General features: G+C 44.9%; 5 protein-coding genes across 5 annotated transcripts; 1 reads left to right on the forward strand and 4 right to left on the reverse strand.

The window, feature by feature from the left end:
• Nucleotides 1-73: 73 nt before the first annotated feature.
• On the reverse strand, nt 74-2,173 carry TrAFT101_010753 (uncharacterized protein). Its single transcript, XM_024902187.2, has 5 exons — nt 1,803-2,173; nt 1,693-1,710; nt 1,114-1,620; nt 830-1,063; nt 74-768 (listed from the first exon to the last, which is right to left on the reverse strand). The coding sequence occupies exons 1-5, from the start codon at nt 2,090-2,092 to the stop codon at nt 219-221; spliced, it is 1,599 nt and encodes a 532-aa protein (XP_024754789.2). The 5' UTR covers nt 2,093-2,173; the 3' UTR covers nt 74-218.
• A 509-nt stretch (nt 2,174-2,682) lies between these two features.
• Nucleotides 2,683-4,742, reverse strand: TrAFT101_010754 (uncharacterized protein). Its single transcript, XM_024909133.2, has one exon. It carries the CDS (start codon nt 4,570-4,572, stop codon nt 2,848-2,850), a length of 1,725 nt encoding a protein of 574 aa, XP_024754790.1. The 5' UTR covers nt 4,573-4,742; the 3' UTR covers nt 2,683-2,847.
• A 227-nt stretch (nt 4,743-4,969) lies between these two features.
• Nucleotides 4,970-12,837, reverse strand: PKS1 (polyketide synthase). Its single transcript, XM_024904693.2, has 8 exons — nt 12,207-12,837; nt 11,852-12,152; nt 10,812-11,799; nt 10,667-10,748; nt 10,461-10,606; nt 8,188-10,406; nt 7,378-8,136; nt 4,970-7,328 (listed from the first exon to the last, which is right to left on the reverse strand). The coding sequence occupies exons 1-8, from the start codon at nt 12,545-12,547 to the stop codon at nt 5,700-5,702; spliced, it is 6,465 nt and encodes a 2,154-aa protein (XP_024754791.2). The 5' UTR covers nt 12,548-12,837; the 3' UTR covers nt 4,970-5,699.
• An 871-nt stretch (nt 12,838-13,708) lies between these two features.
• On the reverse strand, nt 13,709-14,526 carry TrAFT101_010756 (uncharacterized protein). Its single transcript, XM_024909134.2, has 3 exons — nt 14,296-14,526; nt 14,038-14,234; nt 13,709-13,967 (listed from the first exon to the last, which is right to left on the reverse strand). The coding sequence occupies exons 1-3, from the start codon at nt 14,467-14,469 to the stop codon at nt 13,910-13,912; spliced, it is 429 nt and encodes a 142-aa protein (XP_024754792.1). The 5' UTR covers nt 14,470-14,526; the 3' UTR covers nt 13,709-13,909.
• Nucleotides 14,527-15,111: 585 nt separating this feature from the next.
• MLAC1 (Laccase 1) lies at nt 15,112-17,709 on the forward strand. The gene is made up of 6 exons (XM_024909135.2): nt 15,112-15,643; nt 15,704-15,759; nt 15,825-15,995; nt 16,057-16,227; nt 16,302-16,433; nt 16,502-17,709. The coding sequence occupies exons 1-6, from the start codon at nt 15,449-15,451 to the stop codon at nt 17,619-17,621; spliced, it is 1,845 nt and encodes a 614-aa protein (XP_024754793.2). The 5' UTR covers nt 15,112-15,448; the 3' UTR covers nt 17,622-17,709.
• Nucleotides 17,710-17,860: the final 151 nt, after the last annotated feature.

Here is a 17,860-nt window from a genome sequence, read left to right on the forward strand (position 1 = left end):
AACGAGTTTTCGATCTCATTATTATCCAGACATATTGCAATTATATCACGAATCATGCAATTTAAGTGTCAGATTAGAAAACAAAAGCTCACTATTATTAGCAACCAATCTAAATTGCGATATTCATTCCTAATCAGCCGTCGATACAGTCTTTATTCCACTGAAAATTTCATGTTTGTATTGACGTAGGATAGTTTGCAATTGTATGCGTAGCGCCGCTAGTCTCTCTTTAGCCCAACCCTTCCCATCTTCCGCAGCCCGTAGGCGCCAATGAAGCACGCCAAACACATCCAAGTAAAAGCAGCCCAGAAGCTCGCCCGATACCCTGACATGAGCGCATCCGGAGAGTTCTTATCCTTTAATTTAGAACCGTTTGTGGTCGAGGCTGCAATAACAGCCATGATAGTCAGACCAACTGAAGTACCGAATTGGGCAACAGTGTTGAAAACTGCTCCTGCTAAGGCCTGCATGCGGGCTGGAAATACATCAGAGACAACGAGTAAACCGACAGTGAAGAGGATATCTGCGCTAAATGGAGAAACAAGTTGTGCGAAGAAGGCATTAAACCAATACGGCTGGTGCACGCTTATGGTTGCCATCAGGAGTGGTGCCCCCGCGCTCAGTATCATGGATACGAGAAGCAGATAAAATGCAGGAACTCTGTGAATTAGTAAACCAGTTGAAACTTGTACCAATGCCCCTACAATGAGACTTGGCAGGATACGCAAAGACGCCTGGAGCGCAGAGAGTTGCTGCACATTTTGATAGCTGCGAGCGATTAGTCGTTACTCAATGGCCACATTCTCTACCACTGAACGAGAAAGCTTACAATAGGCTGCAGAAAAGTTCCATAGCATTTACAACAGCGTAAGAAAAAATAACCAAAAGGCAGACGGTTGTGAATGTTCTATTGTTCCATAAGGAGTTGGGGATCAGGGTTGGTTTTCCCTCCTTTTCTTGTTGCCGCTGCCAAAGGATAAAAGACGGGATAAGCAGTACACCAACCGTAAGCGCTGCGATATTCCCTGGGATTGCAATGTTGTGCACACCGCTCGACATCACCCTATGAAAGTCACTAGGTTGCTCAAAGCATCTTGGAGATGCGAGACTTACCCAAGAGCGTATGAGAGGAGTGCTAGAGAGGCAGAAGACAGGATTGCACCAATCCAATCAATGTCTCTCCGAAGTCGTAATAAGACTGTGCCTTCAGCTTTTTCATCCACCGGCAAAGCCCATAAGCTGATGAAAAATAGAGCTATTGTTAGCCCACCGCATATATACCATCCCACTCTCCACCCTACTGTATCCAGAAGCACTCCGCCGAGGACCAAGCCGAGAGAGAAACCTATGGGCTGCACAAAACCTAAGCAAGAAAATCCAATATTTCGCTGGCGGCCACTGGTTGTAATGCTAGCAACAATTGCAACAGAGGTAGGGAGACAAAGTGACACAGCGACGCCTTGGAAAGCGCGGAACATAATCAACTCAATGCCAGTTCTGCCAACGCCGCATGCTATGATGAAGCAGCCGACCAAGAAGCAGCCTATTGTGTTGACAAGACGGTTGCCAACAACGTCTGCGATGGATCCAGCGATGATTAGGCAAGATCCACTAGCCAATCTGGAATTTAAGGCGTTTAGTGCTATAATATACGCGCCTAAAAACTGTGCATTCAACCACGGGACGACTTACGTATATACGGATGACGGCCTGGCAAAAGAGTTAGTATAGCGGCCATGAATTATCCAGACTTTGTATTTTCAAATGGGAATCAAGATATTCAGAGACTGGATTATCCTTACCATGCGATCAGATAGTCTTGCAACCCAATGTCCACTGCCATCCGTGGAAGGCCAATGGTTAAGAGGCCAGTACTTAGGCTACTTAGGAAACTGACTGCTGAGAGCGTCGCAATAACAATGATGGACCGTTCCTTTGAAATCCGGGCTGGCCCTTCTACCACCGTGGGCAATATTGGCGTGACTTCAATTCCACCCGGTGCTTCCATGGGCGCGGGGTAGAGTATGTCGGCAGGAGAAGGCAGTTCAGAGGCAGTCAACCTCGTAAGGCATATCTGGTTCGTTTGCGACATATTGGGCTCGATTTACAGCTTCTTGTCTCTCGGTACAATCCAGTGCTCAAACTGTCACACTCACCTTGGGCTCAAGGCTAAATATCATTTGCACAATCCACCTAGTATCTGTTCACCTGTTCACTGACGGTTGGCCGGCTTCTGGGTTATTTACGTAACTACATCTTCTCCACAAAATGTACTAAGTCAACACATGTAGTCGGCAGGGCGTACATGGATGTTTCTAGGCTTTATAAATAATATTGATAAATATATGGGTTTAGATACGACTTTGATATCCATTTGACAGAGATCAGAATAGCAAACAATCCCCGGGGTGGGGGGGTCAGGCGGCGTGGATTAGGCCAAGACATGTATGTACGTTGCACTCTGACAGCTGCAGCCAGCACTAAGTTTGGGATTAGGTTTCATGGCTGGCCTCATGGCTGGCCTGGCGGCGTGGGTAATCCATGCAGTTGGATTGTTACTACTGATTACAGCAACACCATTGGTAAGCTACAATGGCTAAGAGGTGCCGCCAGACGAATTAAACAAGGGCACGCAACTTCACAATCCTAGTTACGAGGTTGACATCCCGATCAGTGTCTTGTGGCAAGGCTCGTACTGTGTATTAGGTAGTAGACATGCATACATTTTGTGGGATGATAATTCACCAGTCGCATTGATAAAAAGAATCTCTATCAATTTCTATCATGCTCGCGTTTCTCAGTGAAATGTATTGCGTTTTTTTTCTTTGTTTAGTATTATATGTAGCCTCAATTCTTTAGTTCCCGTTCAATCTGCATCTCTAACACTTTCTGCAATTGTCCAGGAGGGGCATCCTCTCTTTCCATTACCACCTCAAACATAGACAGACCCTCGGCATTATTCAACTTATACCTCTCTAGGATAGCATTCAGCTCGAACCATGTTTTGGCAGAAGCAGTATATGTATCTTTAGGGGCACCAAAAAAGCTTGGAGCTTCGATGTAGCGCCACCTTGCAACGTCATTATATGTTTGCTTTCTCCCATGAATGAATCTCTCGATAGAGTATCCGTCGTTATTAATCAACACAATTACAACGTTAAGATTGTGTTTAATCATAGTCGACATCTCCTGTACCGTCATTTGGAAGCTACCATCTCCAATAAATAGAATAGTTTTGGCTGTGCTAATGTTATGCCATTTTGAAGCAGCAATGAGCTCTTTTTGGGCGAGGGCAGCTCCTTGGGCGGCTGGAAGCATATAACCGATAGATAACCAAGTGACATGACTGAAAACACGGCAGTGCTTTTGCATTGGCATCTCGCGAACACCGAAACCAGGTGTGCCTGTTTCACCCATAACAATATCACCAGGCTGAATGAGATTACCCAGAACTTTCCATACTTTGTCTTGCTTGATAATGTCGTCGGCTGCGATTGATGATGGTGCGAGAAGTTGGTATCTGGGCAAGTCAAGCATTGAGCTACAAGAGGCGATCTTTGACATGTCAAGCTCCTTGAGGAGGCGAGAAAGAACCAGCCTAGTAGATACGTCTCGGTAAAAGTCTGAACCTATTTTGATTCCCGAGGTGGTGAACTCAATGGTCTCTTTGCTTTGCGGAATACTGTTCCACATGTAGGTGTTGGTGCCACTGTAGTGGGGGCCAAAGCAGAGTGCTAAATCAGTCCCTGTCACAAAATCGTGAACAGCCTTTGGTCCAAATTTTCCTTGGTAGACGCCAATAAAGTTGGGCTCTGTTTCATCCATCAATCCCTTGCCAAAAGGAGACGTTAGGGTTGGCCATTTCGTCATTGATACGAACTGCTGCACCGCTTCTACGATGCGAAGAGGCCTGCTCTCACCATCCACGTAAATGACGGGCTGTTTAGCGGCTTCGATTTTGCTGATAATCTTGAGAAGAACGTCATCCAAGTTGGGAGTAGGCTGCGGTTCTGGGATCAGAATTGGCGTTTGCAATCTGTCTCCAGAAACAATGGCGTCCACCATATCAACAGGGAGCTCCACATACACTGGTCGACAGTGCAAGAGACACTGAACTAGGATGTTGTCGACTTGCTCAGCGCTAGTCATGGGATCCCAAAGCCGAGTCTGCGCAATAGTGACATGTGCATGCATTTGTGAAAATCTTTTGAATTCGCCGTCATTCAAAGTGTGATGCACCAGGGTTCGTTCCTCTTGGATCTGCCGGGCAGGAGTGCCCACAATATGTACGACAGGTGCAAATTCAGCATAGGCGCCTGCAATGGCATTAATTGCCGATAGCTCCCCAACACCAAATGTTGTCACAATAGCGCCGAGCCCTTTTATCCTAGAATATCCATCGGCAGCATACGCGGCATTGAGCTCGTTGGTGTTGCCAACCCAGTTAAGGCCTGCGGGCTCAACATGGTCTAGCATAGTCAGATTGAAATCTCCAGGAACGCCATGAACAGACTCTACACCGAGTTGACGTAACCGAGTGAAAAGGTAGTCTGCGAGCTTTACAGGAGCCATGATGGGATAAAATATACAAGATGATATGGTAAGGTAAGAAAAATGAGTAAGGTAGAAGGATAGAATGAATGGAAACTTGCAAAATTTAGAAACAACGCGGCTCTTAAATTCTTCAGGTTTTGATTAGTCACTTAATACACCCTACTTAGGTGCTGGAAGTTGAATGTATACGATTATACGATATACTATATACCAGCCTAGCCCCGGGGTTAGCCTCCACCCAGCGTGCAGCATGACTTACATTTAAACGTCGAGAGAGAATAGAGCAAGGGGTAGCGTACAGAATTCAGCAAGGTTAGCCTCGGTACGGATCCACTGTGGTTGTCGCGTGAATCAGCGCGGGGAAAAGGTTGGCCAAGGGCGCGCGGATGTCGAATGCTAATAATGCCGGTGTGTTCCGCACTCTGAATATATACGAGTATACGAAGTCCCGGCACTTTGAATATACCAATAAAGATTGATTTTAATTCCATTTCATATTTTGGGCACCTTATTCGTCTTGTGTTCCGGCTAGTACTGCGATGACGCTTTCGTAAATCGACGAAATGTAGTTATCTCTCTTTCATACAAAGGGAACAGCCTATCAATTGTGGGACAATAGAACGAAGTGCTGGGAATCGCTATGCATCGGCATTCCATTCGAAGATAGACCAATTAGTAACAGGAATTCATGGTTCTCCAAATTATTTCCACGATTGGCCACTAAAACGAATTGCTCCCTTTAGCTAATAAACGCCCGCAGCCCAAGCCCCACCAAACGTTATACCTAACGGAAACCAAGCGTACTCTTAGTTTAAGCCCCGATAACCTGGAGTAATATTCAAGTTATAAGTATCTCACGGGATATGCTGGGATACAAAAGCCAGGCCATTGATTAATACAAACAAAAATATTTGTAGAACTTGACAAACAATAGATATCTCTTGAAAGGAAAATTACATGGAAACATTTTAAAAGAGAATTGAAAGCCATAAATTACTTCATATATCAGATAGGTTTAAAATTATTAAAAATTAAGTTCGATATCATAATTAAATCGCAACAAAGAAGAGAGAAAGAGAGAAAGAGAGAAAGAGAGAAAGAAACACAAGCTACCTATATTCCGTTTACTATGAATAAGTTCTTACTCATGTGAATGCATTCTTGATAAAAGCCGCCACGCGCTCTGTGTTTTTACCCTTGTGTAACATTGTAAAATGATTCGCATCCTTTATGCGTTCAATCGACAGATTTCTCTCGCCGAGCAAAACGTCCCAGTTATTGCCGCCAAAGTTGGTTCGGTTCTCAAGCAGCCACCGCATTTCCCGCGGGTCATCATCTCTGTACTCTGGGCGTTCAACAATGCCCTTGCAGACACCATCTTCGGCCCATAGGATGTATGTACGCGGCGGTGGTGTTTTGTTATCCAAAGCTTCAGACCACGGCACTGGCTTCCATTCGTCAAGCGCATCAATAAATGCGAGAAAATGGTCTAGTAGCCAATCCGGTGCTTTGCCATCCCCAAAGAGGCCCAAGCCGTTGATGAAGTCAAATAGCCGTGCGGGAAGCTTCTCTAGACCGATTGGATTGGGAGAGTCAAGGAAAATGAGACGATCGACGGTTTCTCCTTGCCTTGTAAGTTGAATTGCTGCTTCATAAGCACAAATGCCTCCTGCAGACCAACCGCCTAGGTTGTAAGGTCCGTGTGGAACCCTGCGTTGAATCTCTTCAATGTATAGCGAAGCCAAACCCTTGAGACCAAACTGGACCAGCTTGTTAGCAGATTTAAGCCAAGGGCAGTTGAGCCCGTATACACAAACATCTTTGCCAACAGCATCGATGGGTCCGTATGAAACTGCAGCGCCGGAACCGTCTGGGAGGAGAAACAGTGTATAGAGAGCAGTCTTCGGATTTCCTTGTAAGAGAATTGAAGTTGCGCGATATTGTTTCAGCTCTTCAGACATATCTGGCTCAATTTCGTGCGGAAGAGCTGGCTGGAACATTGACTTGAAAGAACTAAAGTCGGGATAAGAAACGAAAAAGTCATCATCGAGCTCAAGTTCTAGCTCCTCGCGAAGACGGCCAAGCACAGTCAGTGACATAAGCGAATCCATGCCCAGTTCACCAAGATTAGCATCATTCATGATCTCGCTCGTAGACACACCAATCTCTTCTGCCAGGATAGCGCATACGTCTTTGCACAAGCTGGAAGATACAGATTCTCGCAGACTACGAGGCGGAGGCGTAGTGGCGCTGCTCGTCAGGGTTCCGACAGGGTCGCTTGTCGCGGAGACGCCTTCGGCCACACTTGAATGGTCAGTGGACTGATCAGATGAGAAAGTACTGTAGCCAAGGTGGGCAACAAGGTCAGCAACCGTTGCGCAAGTTTCGAACACTGATGATTCAAGGTCGAGACCAAGCTCTTCGCGAAATCGTCCAGAAATCTTGAGAGAAAGAAGCGAGTCAACTCCGTTGTCTGCAAAGACGAAGTCATCCTGGACACTGGCCAAAGGAATGCCAATCTCCTCAGACAGGATTTTGAGAATAGAGTGCATAGGATCTCTTGCAGCAGACGCAGCAGACGCCGATTTCAAAGCCGCATCGAGTTTTAGAGGTTCAATTTCAGTATGACGAGAGATAGGACTTAATGATACGGTAGCTATATTTGTCGCGGGAATTTCTTTAACTGGCGCAGGACGAGAACGGGGTTGACCCTCGTTCGCAGATTTCGGTGGCGGCATTGCGTTGTTCAATACCTTGCGGGAAATACCTTGGAACTATGCATATCATTAACAAGCGTTCAAAAGATTGCATGACTAAACTTACTTTGATATCGCCACAGACTGCGACAATGCCTTCATCATCAAAGATGTAAACATCTCCGGCATACATCGTACCTTCGATTGGCCGCATCCTGACATAGGTGCGATAGGTCTTGTCTTTGCTGAATTTTCTTACGGCCCTAAAAGATTTCCAGCCATGGTTGATAAAAACCTGGTCTTTTGGAGTCTTTGCATGCCCGTTCATTAGGAAACCAGCAAGCTGCCCACAGCTATCCACCCACATAGGGTTGCACTGAAAGGTGCCCTCATCAACTTGAAACCGGACTAAGCCGGTGGCTTCAAAGTCCTCGGCATTAACAATAGCTTCTTGGATACCCTTGTAAGCGTTGCTATAGTCGACTAAACTGGAGAAAAGTTTGTATATAACGCCAGAAGAGAGGCGGCTATAGTGACCTTGATCAGCCTTTTGTTTGAGCCACTCGATGCTTCGTTCGACGTAGTATCGAGTACTATCCCAGTTTTCTTGCCAGACTTTTGGTCGTTCGAAATGCAGTTTGCATTGAGCATGGTCGGTTGTCTTGTTTCCCTTAGAATCTATACTATATATAGACATTTTTGCCATTCTGCTATTAGTCATGTCGTGGTCGATATTAATCCTCAGGAGCATAGATGGACCGTCTTTGTGGACTAGAGGTTTGTGAACAACCATATCCTGGATATCTACTGAGTAGCCATCAAGATCCTGACGATATTTTTGAAGGACATACGTGCCCAAAGTCACACCAAAATCTGTGTATAATGACTAATATAATGTTAGAAAGTCACTCATCAAACAAAAACACTGAAAACGTACCGATGTGCAAACGCGATTACCGTTAACAACGTGACCGAACACCACTTCATGTAATTTCTCACTTGTAAATTCGCATTCTGCAGTGAGATTAAGCCTCTCTTTATCTATAATCTCATTGACAATCCGATGCACAGAGGCAGTTGAGAAAGTAGAAATAGGCGCTGGTGCTGGGGCAACTGGTTGTACGGGAGGATCTCCTCGTGTGAGTAGCCAATCATACACATAATCAATCCAGTACTTCTTGTTATCCCAGCTGTAGGCAGGCAGCCTCAATACCTCTTTGCAAGCTTCAAAGTCCTCGTGATATACATCCCAGTTAATGGATAATCCCTTGCAATACAAAGTTTGGAGACTCGTGGCTAGGACCTGCCACCCATCTTTATTGCGCATCAGAGAAGGGACGGCGGTGATGTCTTGGCCGAGATTGGCTTTCAGGAGCGTTGAACACACTGAGTGTGGGCCCAACTCAACCCAGGCTGTTTTCGCGGAAATTAAACCATCGTCTCTAGCTGATTGTAGAACTCCATAAAAGTTGACGGCGTCCCTGCAGTGGTCTCTGATATGCTTGGCTTCAAAAGTCGGCGACTCACCCGCAAGGAAAGTCTTACCCAGTAGAGGGCAACCCAGAGGGATGTGTGGAGAGTGAAAGGTGAGATTAGATGCAATAGATTCGAGCTGATCTAATATAGGATCGACTTGGGCTGAATGGAATGCAAACGGGACATTGACTCTCGTTGCTTTAATGTTGCTAGCCGCAAGCTTTTGAGACAGGTTCTCGATGTCGTCTACACGGCCACTGACAACAGTATCTTGTGGACCATTGATGCAAGCAACATCGTGAATCTTTGCATCCAAATATTTCTGAATCTGATCCACGCTACTTCGGATTGCCAACATCTCGTGACTTCCTCTACTGCACTTTTCCTGAAGGAGACGAGCTCTCATGCCAACAAGGTAGATGGTGTCGCTTGCTGTGAGGACGCCAGCGACTTTTAGTGCGGCATAGTGGCCTAGACTATGACCAACCACATAGACTGGCCGCAGGCCTAATGATACCCAAAAGCTCGCAAGAGCCATTTGCACACAAGTAGTACCGAGTTGGACAACGAGCGGCTCAAGGTCGTCAATGTCGACAGATCCATTGACAAGAGGCATAATGGAAGGGAATCCATGTCGTTGAGCCAAAATGTTGTAAGACTCGATTTCTTTGCGGAATGTTGTGTAGTGCAATAAATGCTGACCTATCCCGCTATACTGTGATCCCTGGCCACTAAAAACAAAAGCGACAGGTGTTTCTTCGGACCGCTTATGAGCGTCTCGTTTGATCTCGTCGTTCAGGGCGCTCAACAGCTGCTCGCAATTTGCAGCTGGGATTGCAACGCGGAATGGATGATGCATCCGCCGAGCCGTAGTTGTATAAGACAACTTGGACAGGAAATCATCTGTACCTGTTTGCTGCTTAACAAAATTTCTCAGCTTCTCTAAATTTCCCCTGAGAGATGGAATTGACTTGGCCGATATTGTCACAAGGTGGGCTGTCCGAAGATCCGGGCGTGATGAGTTCATTGTGAGCTCCGGATAGTCTTCCATGATGAGCGCTGTGTTGCCACCAGCAGCAGAAAAATTGTTGACAAAGGCACGGCGAATGTTGTTGAATTCATCCAGTCGATCCCACCGCGTTGGAGTCATAGCTATGTGCACGTTGCGTTCTTCCAAATCGGTCGGGAATTTATGATTAATTTTGCCTTTTATGCCACAATGAGGTGGGATGATGTTTTTTTCCATCATTAATAAAACTTTAATCAGTGCTGTAACTCCAGAAGCAGATTCAGAATGCCCAACATTGGCTTTCGCCGATCCCAAATACAGGCTTTCATGTGGCAGTCGCGTAGTCGATGGAGCAAAACAGCTGAGAACGGACGCCATCTCAGTAGCATCGCCAGCTTGTGTGCCCGTGCCGTGCATTTCTATGTAGCTGACTTGATTAGGAGGAACGCCAGACTCAGTGAGGAGTTTGGAGAAGATCTCTTCTTGAGCTCCGCAGTGAGGTCTAGTAATCGAAACAGACTCCGCAGAATGGTTGGTATGCGCGCCTAAAATGACCCCAAGGATAGGGTCATGGTCTGTGATTGCATCTTCGAGCCTCTTTAGAACAACGGTGCCAACCGCGTCTGCGCGACAGTATCCATCAGCTGCATCGTCAAAAGTGTTGCAGTTGCCTGTAAATAGCTTGTTAACTCGTAGCTTCATAATCTCATTATCAAAATACATACCTGTCCTCGAGAGAAAATGCCCACGGTCTAACCCCGCAAAGCTGTCAGGGTTTGACATGACATTCGTGCCGCCAGCGATCGCCATATCACATTCATTCCGCCAAATCGAATTACAGGCTAGGTGGATTGCTGCAAGACTGGATGAACTTATCACAGATGTAATGTTAGTTGAAAATACATTGAGCCAATAGGGCGTGGAGGCTTACCAGGCGGTGTCGACGCTTACCGACGGGCCGCAATATTTGAAGAAATAGTTAACCTTCCCTGGGGTGAATGCTCGATTCCCGCCTTTTCAAATTAGCAGTTGAACAAGTAATTCGACGCAATTTATAGGTTGAACTTGATTCTCACCTGGAATAAAATAAGTGTCGACGTTCTGCCCGCAGCTAACCTCTCTGTAGTCGTCGCTAGTCATGCCATAGAATACTCCAACGCGATCTCGCTGGGTTGATGGTGTCCTATCTGCAACGACACCCGCCATTTCAAGAGCCTCATATGCTGTTACTAGAGCCAGACGTTGGCCAGGGTCAGACTGTTCAGCCTCTTTTGGGGAGATGTTGAAGAATTTTGCATCAAATAGCCCCGGCTCATTAATCCAACATCCATGCATGATCTTGCTTGTGTTTTTGCGTTTGCCTGATGCGTCATAATAAAGTTCTGCATTGTATCTGTCTTCTGGGACACGTCGATGGACGTCGAGCCCTTGGTAAAGAAGGTTCCAGAATTCTTCGACATCTGCTGCTTCTGGAAACCTCCCAGACATGCCAATGATTGCTATCTTGGCATCACTTGGTTTGACTGCCCTTGGGGAGTTTAAACCGGCATCTGCAATTATACTCTCCATGATCTTATCGACTATCGCGACCCTTTTTGACAACTCGGGTGACAACGACGCCTTGAAACTCGGACAGACACTGGTTGAGACTGGATATATGGCGCAGTGGCCCGTAGAGCTTGCTCTTTTAAGAGTTTTCTGTATGTTCGCGGCTGCATCCCGTAGGTCCAGCGGCAGAACGAGAATACTTTCAATGGCATGGTACAGCATGTCTCGGAAGCAACTCTCGCCAAGAGTATTGCCGCTCGACGAGCTAGAAATGAAAGAAATTTTGCTTGAAAGATCGCTAACTGGCCCAACATCATGCAGAATTTGCTCAACGTCTATGGCAGAGAAAATATGTGGCGCATGGTACGGAGCATACACAGAGATAGGGGTCGATTTTGGTGTCTCTAAAAATTGTGAAGACTCTAAAAATTTCTGTACAGTTTCCGGAGGGCCACTGATTGTCCAGGAGTTTTGGCCTTTGGCACTAACGTAGGGCGACGACAGGGGCGGGACTTTCTGCATAGCCGGTAAATATTTGCTTGTAACAAGAGACAAAATTTTCACTTACACTGCTATCCCTATAGGATGCAATGGCCTTTTCAGCCAGTGCCAGCGGAAATTGCGACTCGGCAACCACGTATGACCAGTAAGAGAGACCGTTGGACCTCTGATGACCGAACAAAGCGGCTGTTCGAGCAGCCAAGAGGCCTACTTTTAATGACACGCGGACAGCATCGACTCCAGCTTTTACCAGCTCACCCAGCGACTTTGAAGAACTGACAGCGGCTGCAGCTAATGTTCCAATACATAGTCCCGAGACGTAATTATTTGGGCCCGATGGGTATATTTCTTGGCAGTCTCCAAAATAGCTGTGCATCATTATTAGCCTGGCTTCCCTGCCAATATCAAAAAGGGTGTCTTACTTGATGAAGCAACATATCTGATAAATTGTCGTCAAAGTGCTGTCCAGCGCTGCATTCTTATCCTTCTTTAATCCCCGAGCAACAAGATTTTGTATGCTGGAGAAAGCAGGAAACCATTGGCGCTCTGATATTGTAAGTCGACCTATCTCTTGTCTCAGAGCGAAATTGACTCGATCAGTGAACGATGCCAAGTAAGGATTATTTTTTTTAAGAAGAAGCAGCTGTAAATTCGACAGACTGAAGCTGCTCTGGTCCCCAAAAACAAAAACTCGACAGGAGTCAGCTTCATTGCTGGACTGGCTAATTGTCAGATGCTCCATGATGGATGTCAAGTCCAGCATATGAAGAAGAAATTATGAGTGTAAAGCTCATAAAACAGAAGAAAAAAAAATGACAAACGTATAGGACAATCAGCTCTCCATTTACTCTCCTCACGTTTAGCTTAAGTACTGTGAAAGGGAAGCATATCACTGGGGTAGCGATAAGAACGTCTCCAAGGTGACCTCATTGACTAATCATTCAAGATCAGCCACATACGGTTTCGGAATAAAGAGGTCAGAAGAGCAGATCCTTTGAAACTTTTCGATCGCGAACGGCTTTAACACATGTTTAAACAGATCACGCTATCTAAATTTAAGTTTTATTCGATGAGACACAGGGCAAAGCGGATAAGCAATCGCTGGGTATGGGAAATTAGGGTATTTTGCACATAATACAGCATGAATTAGCGTCCAGGCATAACTCAGCTATTGAATAATATTTGTAAATCCAGTGTGCCGTTTAAAGGGAAATGTGTCTCAGAAGGGAATAATTGGCTGCGTAAGCGAATATGTCGCAAATCATATATTTACATTCTTTGTTAATACGCAAGGATCATGGAATTTTAAAACATTAAGCTTACCATAAATGCATAATAGCAAAATATGTACGGATGTTTAGGTCACGCAGCTTTTTCATGGCTCGAGACATCGGCAGCACATTATAGCCGGGCCGAAAGCGGCAAATATGGAAGTGGCTCACTAATTGTGTGCTAAAATTAATGTTATTATGTACTCTAAGCCAGACCCACATTCCACCACGAACGTATGAACATGCCCTTTGACGCAAGCATCGAATCCGCCATGGTAGTGAGCACGGAATATTTAGCTGGTATCATATCAATGCCTATGAACTACATTACGTTAATGACAAATTACAGCATTCCAGAATAATCCAATACTACGTTACATTAACATGTGCCATTAATCCTCCTTGGTAACATCTGACGTCCAATTATGTGTCAATATGAGTATACTAAATTTAGGAACTTCCCATAAACATATTTTGAAGCACATGTACATTTTTATCGACTGCTCTCTAAATTGCTTAACTTTTTAACTAGCTTTTAGCATTCGTTTCAGTCAACACATATCGCGCTACGTCTCACAATCACGATGATTCCTCTTACAATAAGCTGTTACCGCATATGAATCTCTCTCTTCTGTGAATATTCAGTTTTATGCACCGTGGAGTAGTTATTAGGGTCTAACTATTGGTTGCAAAGAACCGTCTCTGTATTGTTCATACTATCTTAGCAGCATTATTAGCGTATCCTAAAGGCAACCATGTATTCCTCCAAGTTCTACATCGATATTCTGATGCTAGGTTACTACAACCTGTAATACAAGGCCCATCGCAAAACTAGTTATCGTCGAAGCTATTATTTATTTCGGTACGATCTCTCCGTTATCCAGAAACTCTTCGAAGTAGCCAATAGTCATGCTAGTGGTGACCGTATCGTCAATATTTGTGTTATTTGCACAACTCCAAGTTTTTATAGCGGATCACTTACGTTGACCTTTGAGTGTCGGCAAAGTTTTTGTGGTCAGGAGCAACTTTCTCCAAGAACCGAGGATCAGCCTTCATGCGTAGAAAGTCTTCCATGTTTCGGAATACAAATTGCACAATACAGTCATAGTCAGAAAGTTTCGAGAACTCAGGGTCGTAGAGCTGGAAAAGCAATGGCCGACTCTGACTGTCGTTATGGGTCTGCCAAAGTGTAAGAGTTCGAACTGAGCAATTGGCACTCAGAAGGAAATAAATGGCCTACCATGTTGTACCGCACAATTCCATATTCTTTCATAAGGCCGCTAACTAAGGGTGCATGGACCTTAGTCATGTAATCTCGGTACTCAGTTTCACTGAGTCCAGGTTTGCGATATGCAGTGATAGTGAGACATAACAACTGCTGGGGCTGGAGCGGAAGCGAGTCTGAGATAGCCATTGGATCTTCCTAGGCGATAAATTTTTTCATGTGGAAAAAAATGCGGGTTGTATAAGGGAGCTGACGATGCGATTAATATACGTCGAGGTATGAATGCAGCTCTGAACAGTAAACACAAATATGAGCTTACCTAATGAAAATATCTAGTGATTTTAGTCCTTGAAGCAACAACATTGCATTCGGCAAAATTAACTCTGCATTCGTCATTGACAATTCTGCATTCCTTGGCCAATTCTGCATTCATTGGCCAATTCTGCATTCACTGGTCAATTCTGCGTTCATTAGTTTAATTATGCGTTCAGTAAAAGCAATTCTGAACTCATCATAGGGAATTTGAGTCTTAACACTGTAACGCATTTTCCAATAATCTATTTCTGGGAATGTTTATAGATTCCCTTTCACAATAATGATTTTGCCCGTGCGCAATTTGCATGCCTGCCAGGCGTTGCTAAGCGACTACCTAATATTCGAAAACTGCCTAATTCGGAATTTTTTTGGCGGCGGCGAAATGCAAACAATTAAAGCTAAACTCAATTCGATCTTGAGCGACAGCAAACTCCTACAACCCAACCGTAGAACTCATTGTGTGTTTAGCTGGTACACATTCCTATTTAGTGTAGCCTTATAATTACGAAGTTCAGTAATATTTACCGATCGATGTAAATATGATGGAGCTTCCATTGGAAATGATTGAATGCGCACTCCATAGGCATCGCCAAGAAAAGCGCAGCTTTCGGAAATATTAGTTTTGACGAAAGCGTCAATGTCACAAACAAATCTTGCACTCAGCTTGACATAGCGTTTTTGTCATATTATTTCTTTATATCATCTGCAGAGACTCTCTTTCAGCACCAACTCGTCCATAAGAAAATCGTACTTTCTATATAACAACGGCATTGCAATAGACCTTTATACAGTCATTTGTCTTAAGTGATTCATTCTTGTTCAATTTATATTCAAGCATACAGCATCGGCGTTGATGATGATTCGCTTTCCGTGCGTGCTTCTATTAGCACATCTTCTTTACACTAACGCTTGGGCAAAGACTGTCCAGGAAACTCTGCGCATTACCTGGGACGAGGGGGCCCCCAATGGACAGAGTAGACAACTTATTCACACCAATGGACAATTTCCTAGTCCAACGCTTGTCTGGGACGAAGGGGACGATGTTGAAGCAAGTATTTACTCTTCCAGGTTAACTCATTTCTCAATATTAATACGAGGCGCCTAATAGGTAACCGTTATTAACAACATGGACAAAAACGTGACCGTCCATTGGCACGGCCTGGAGTATGATCCGTATCATCCAATTAATCTTTGAGAATGATTAACTAACACAGAGGATTTCTTCTTAGCCAAAAAAATAGTCCTTGGGCTGATGGTACACCCGGTCTTAGTCAACGCCCGATCCAGCCCGGAAAGGAATTTGTATACAAATTCAAAGCATCTCCTCCAGGAAATCACTGGTACCACTCCCATGAGAAAATGTCTCTCGTCGATGGACTTTATGGAGCAATTCATATCAGGTTCGTTATACCAATATTTTAGTCTTTTAAACCTTGTATATATAAACTAATGAGTACGCAGACCAAAACAAAACCGCACAGGGCTTTGGAGCCAGATAGTTAGCGATCAAAAAGATATCGAAGCCATGGAGAAAGCTGCACGAGATCCAGAATATCTAGTAGTATCTGATTGGAGCCAGTATACTTCTGAAGAGTACTGGAAGATATCTACTGATTCGGGCATGCTAATCTTGTATGTTTATGACCATCATTTGCTGATGCCACCTTTATTCTGCCTGCTCATCTCGCGACTAACGGTTGTAATAGCTGTCTTGACAGTATTTTAGTTAACGGAAAAGGAGAACTTTATTGTCCAGGCCAAAAGTTCCTCGAATCAGAGCTTGCTCCCGGCCTAGTTGACGATGCTTTCCCACCTGGCACACAGGTCTCAGATAAAGGGTAAGCAATAGAGCTGAAAACTTTCTAGTTTCTGCACTAAACCATGATGCTGACTTGTATGCGACCAGATGTTTCCCAGCAAATCTTGATCAAATCCAAGGTGGTCCTTGGAACATCACTAAACGTCCAGATCTAATACCACCACGTGTTCTGGAAGGCTGCGTGCCATCCAAGCATGAAAATGCATCAATAGTTGTTGATCCGAAAAAGAATAACGGCTGGGTTAGCATGCACATTGTAGCAGCTGCCACTATCGCTCAGATTGCCTTTTCTATCGACGAACACGAATTTTGGTTGTACGAAGTTGACGGAAACTACGTTAATCCAAAGAAATTTGTCTCCGCGGTAATGTCCGCTGGTGAGACGTTCTCGATAATGGTCAAACTTGATAAAAAACCAGGAAAGTACACGATGCGCATTCCTAACTCTGGGGTTTCACAAGTATTGGGAGGATATGCTGAAATGATATATGATGGACATTGGCAAGACGAGAGATCGGAGAAGCCATATTTGTCATTTGGCGGCAACCCCGTCTCACCAGAAGTTGAGGAAAATTCCTACTTTCCATGGCAGCTGGACACAGATCACATGTCACCGTGGCCTGCAAATAAGCCTCGGCCGGGTAAGGCGGACGAGGAACATCTGCTGGCGATTGGCCGTGTTGGTGCGCCATACAATTACACTATGAACACCAAGTACCTATATCCCGTTGACTTTCAAAACAACGATCCGTTGCTATTCTATCCCAATGCAACTATTGGAACCGAGAATGAGAACCTAGTGATCCGTACGAAGAATGGATCTTGGGTTGATCTCATCTTGCAGGTTTCCACCCTACCTGGGGACACGTCAGCTTTTGAGCATTTCATTCATAAACACGGCAGCAAAACGTGGAGAATTGGCTTTGGAACCGGTGTTTGGAACTATACCAGTGTTGAGGAGGCAATTAAAGAACGACCCAAAGATTTTAACTTGGAGACTCCTGGTTTGCGCGATACGTGGCTCACCGCGTTCTCTGTATCTGGAGAGGCTTACTGGAGCGTTTTTCGATACTATGTGGACAATCCTGGCCCCTGGCTATTCCATTGCCATATTGAGCTTCATTTCATGGGTGGAATGGGTATTGCTATTTTGGACGGTGTTGATGCATGGCCAGAAAACATCCCAAGCGAGTATAAGCTCGACTAATAGCGGGCAAGTAGATATAGAAAATCGCATCTAATACACACGTGTTTGCAATAAAGACGGCTATTTTGGGCTCAGACTTTAATATTACTCCACATTAAACTTAAATACCTAGTAACCACTAGCTAGGTGCAAGTACCGACTCTTTCATACTACGTAGCAATGGGTAAAGCACTGCCTAAGCCTCCGCTAGCCCCTTGAGACACGGGCAGCATTATAGCTCACTGTCCATTGTTGTATGC

This window comes from Trichoderma asperellum, chromosome 6 (genome assembly GCF_020647865.1).
Source record: "Trichoderma asperellum chromosome 6, complete sequence".
NCBI classification, from domain to species: domain Eukaryota; kingdom Fungi; phylum Ascomycota; class Sordariomycetes; order Hypocreales; family Hypocreaceae; genus Trichoderma; species Trichoderma asperellum.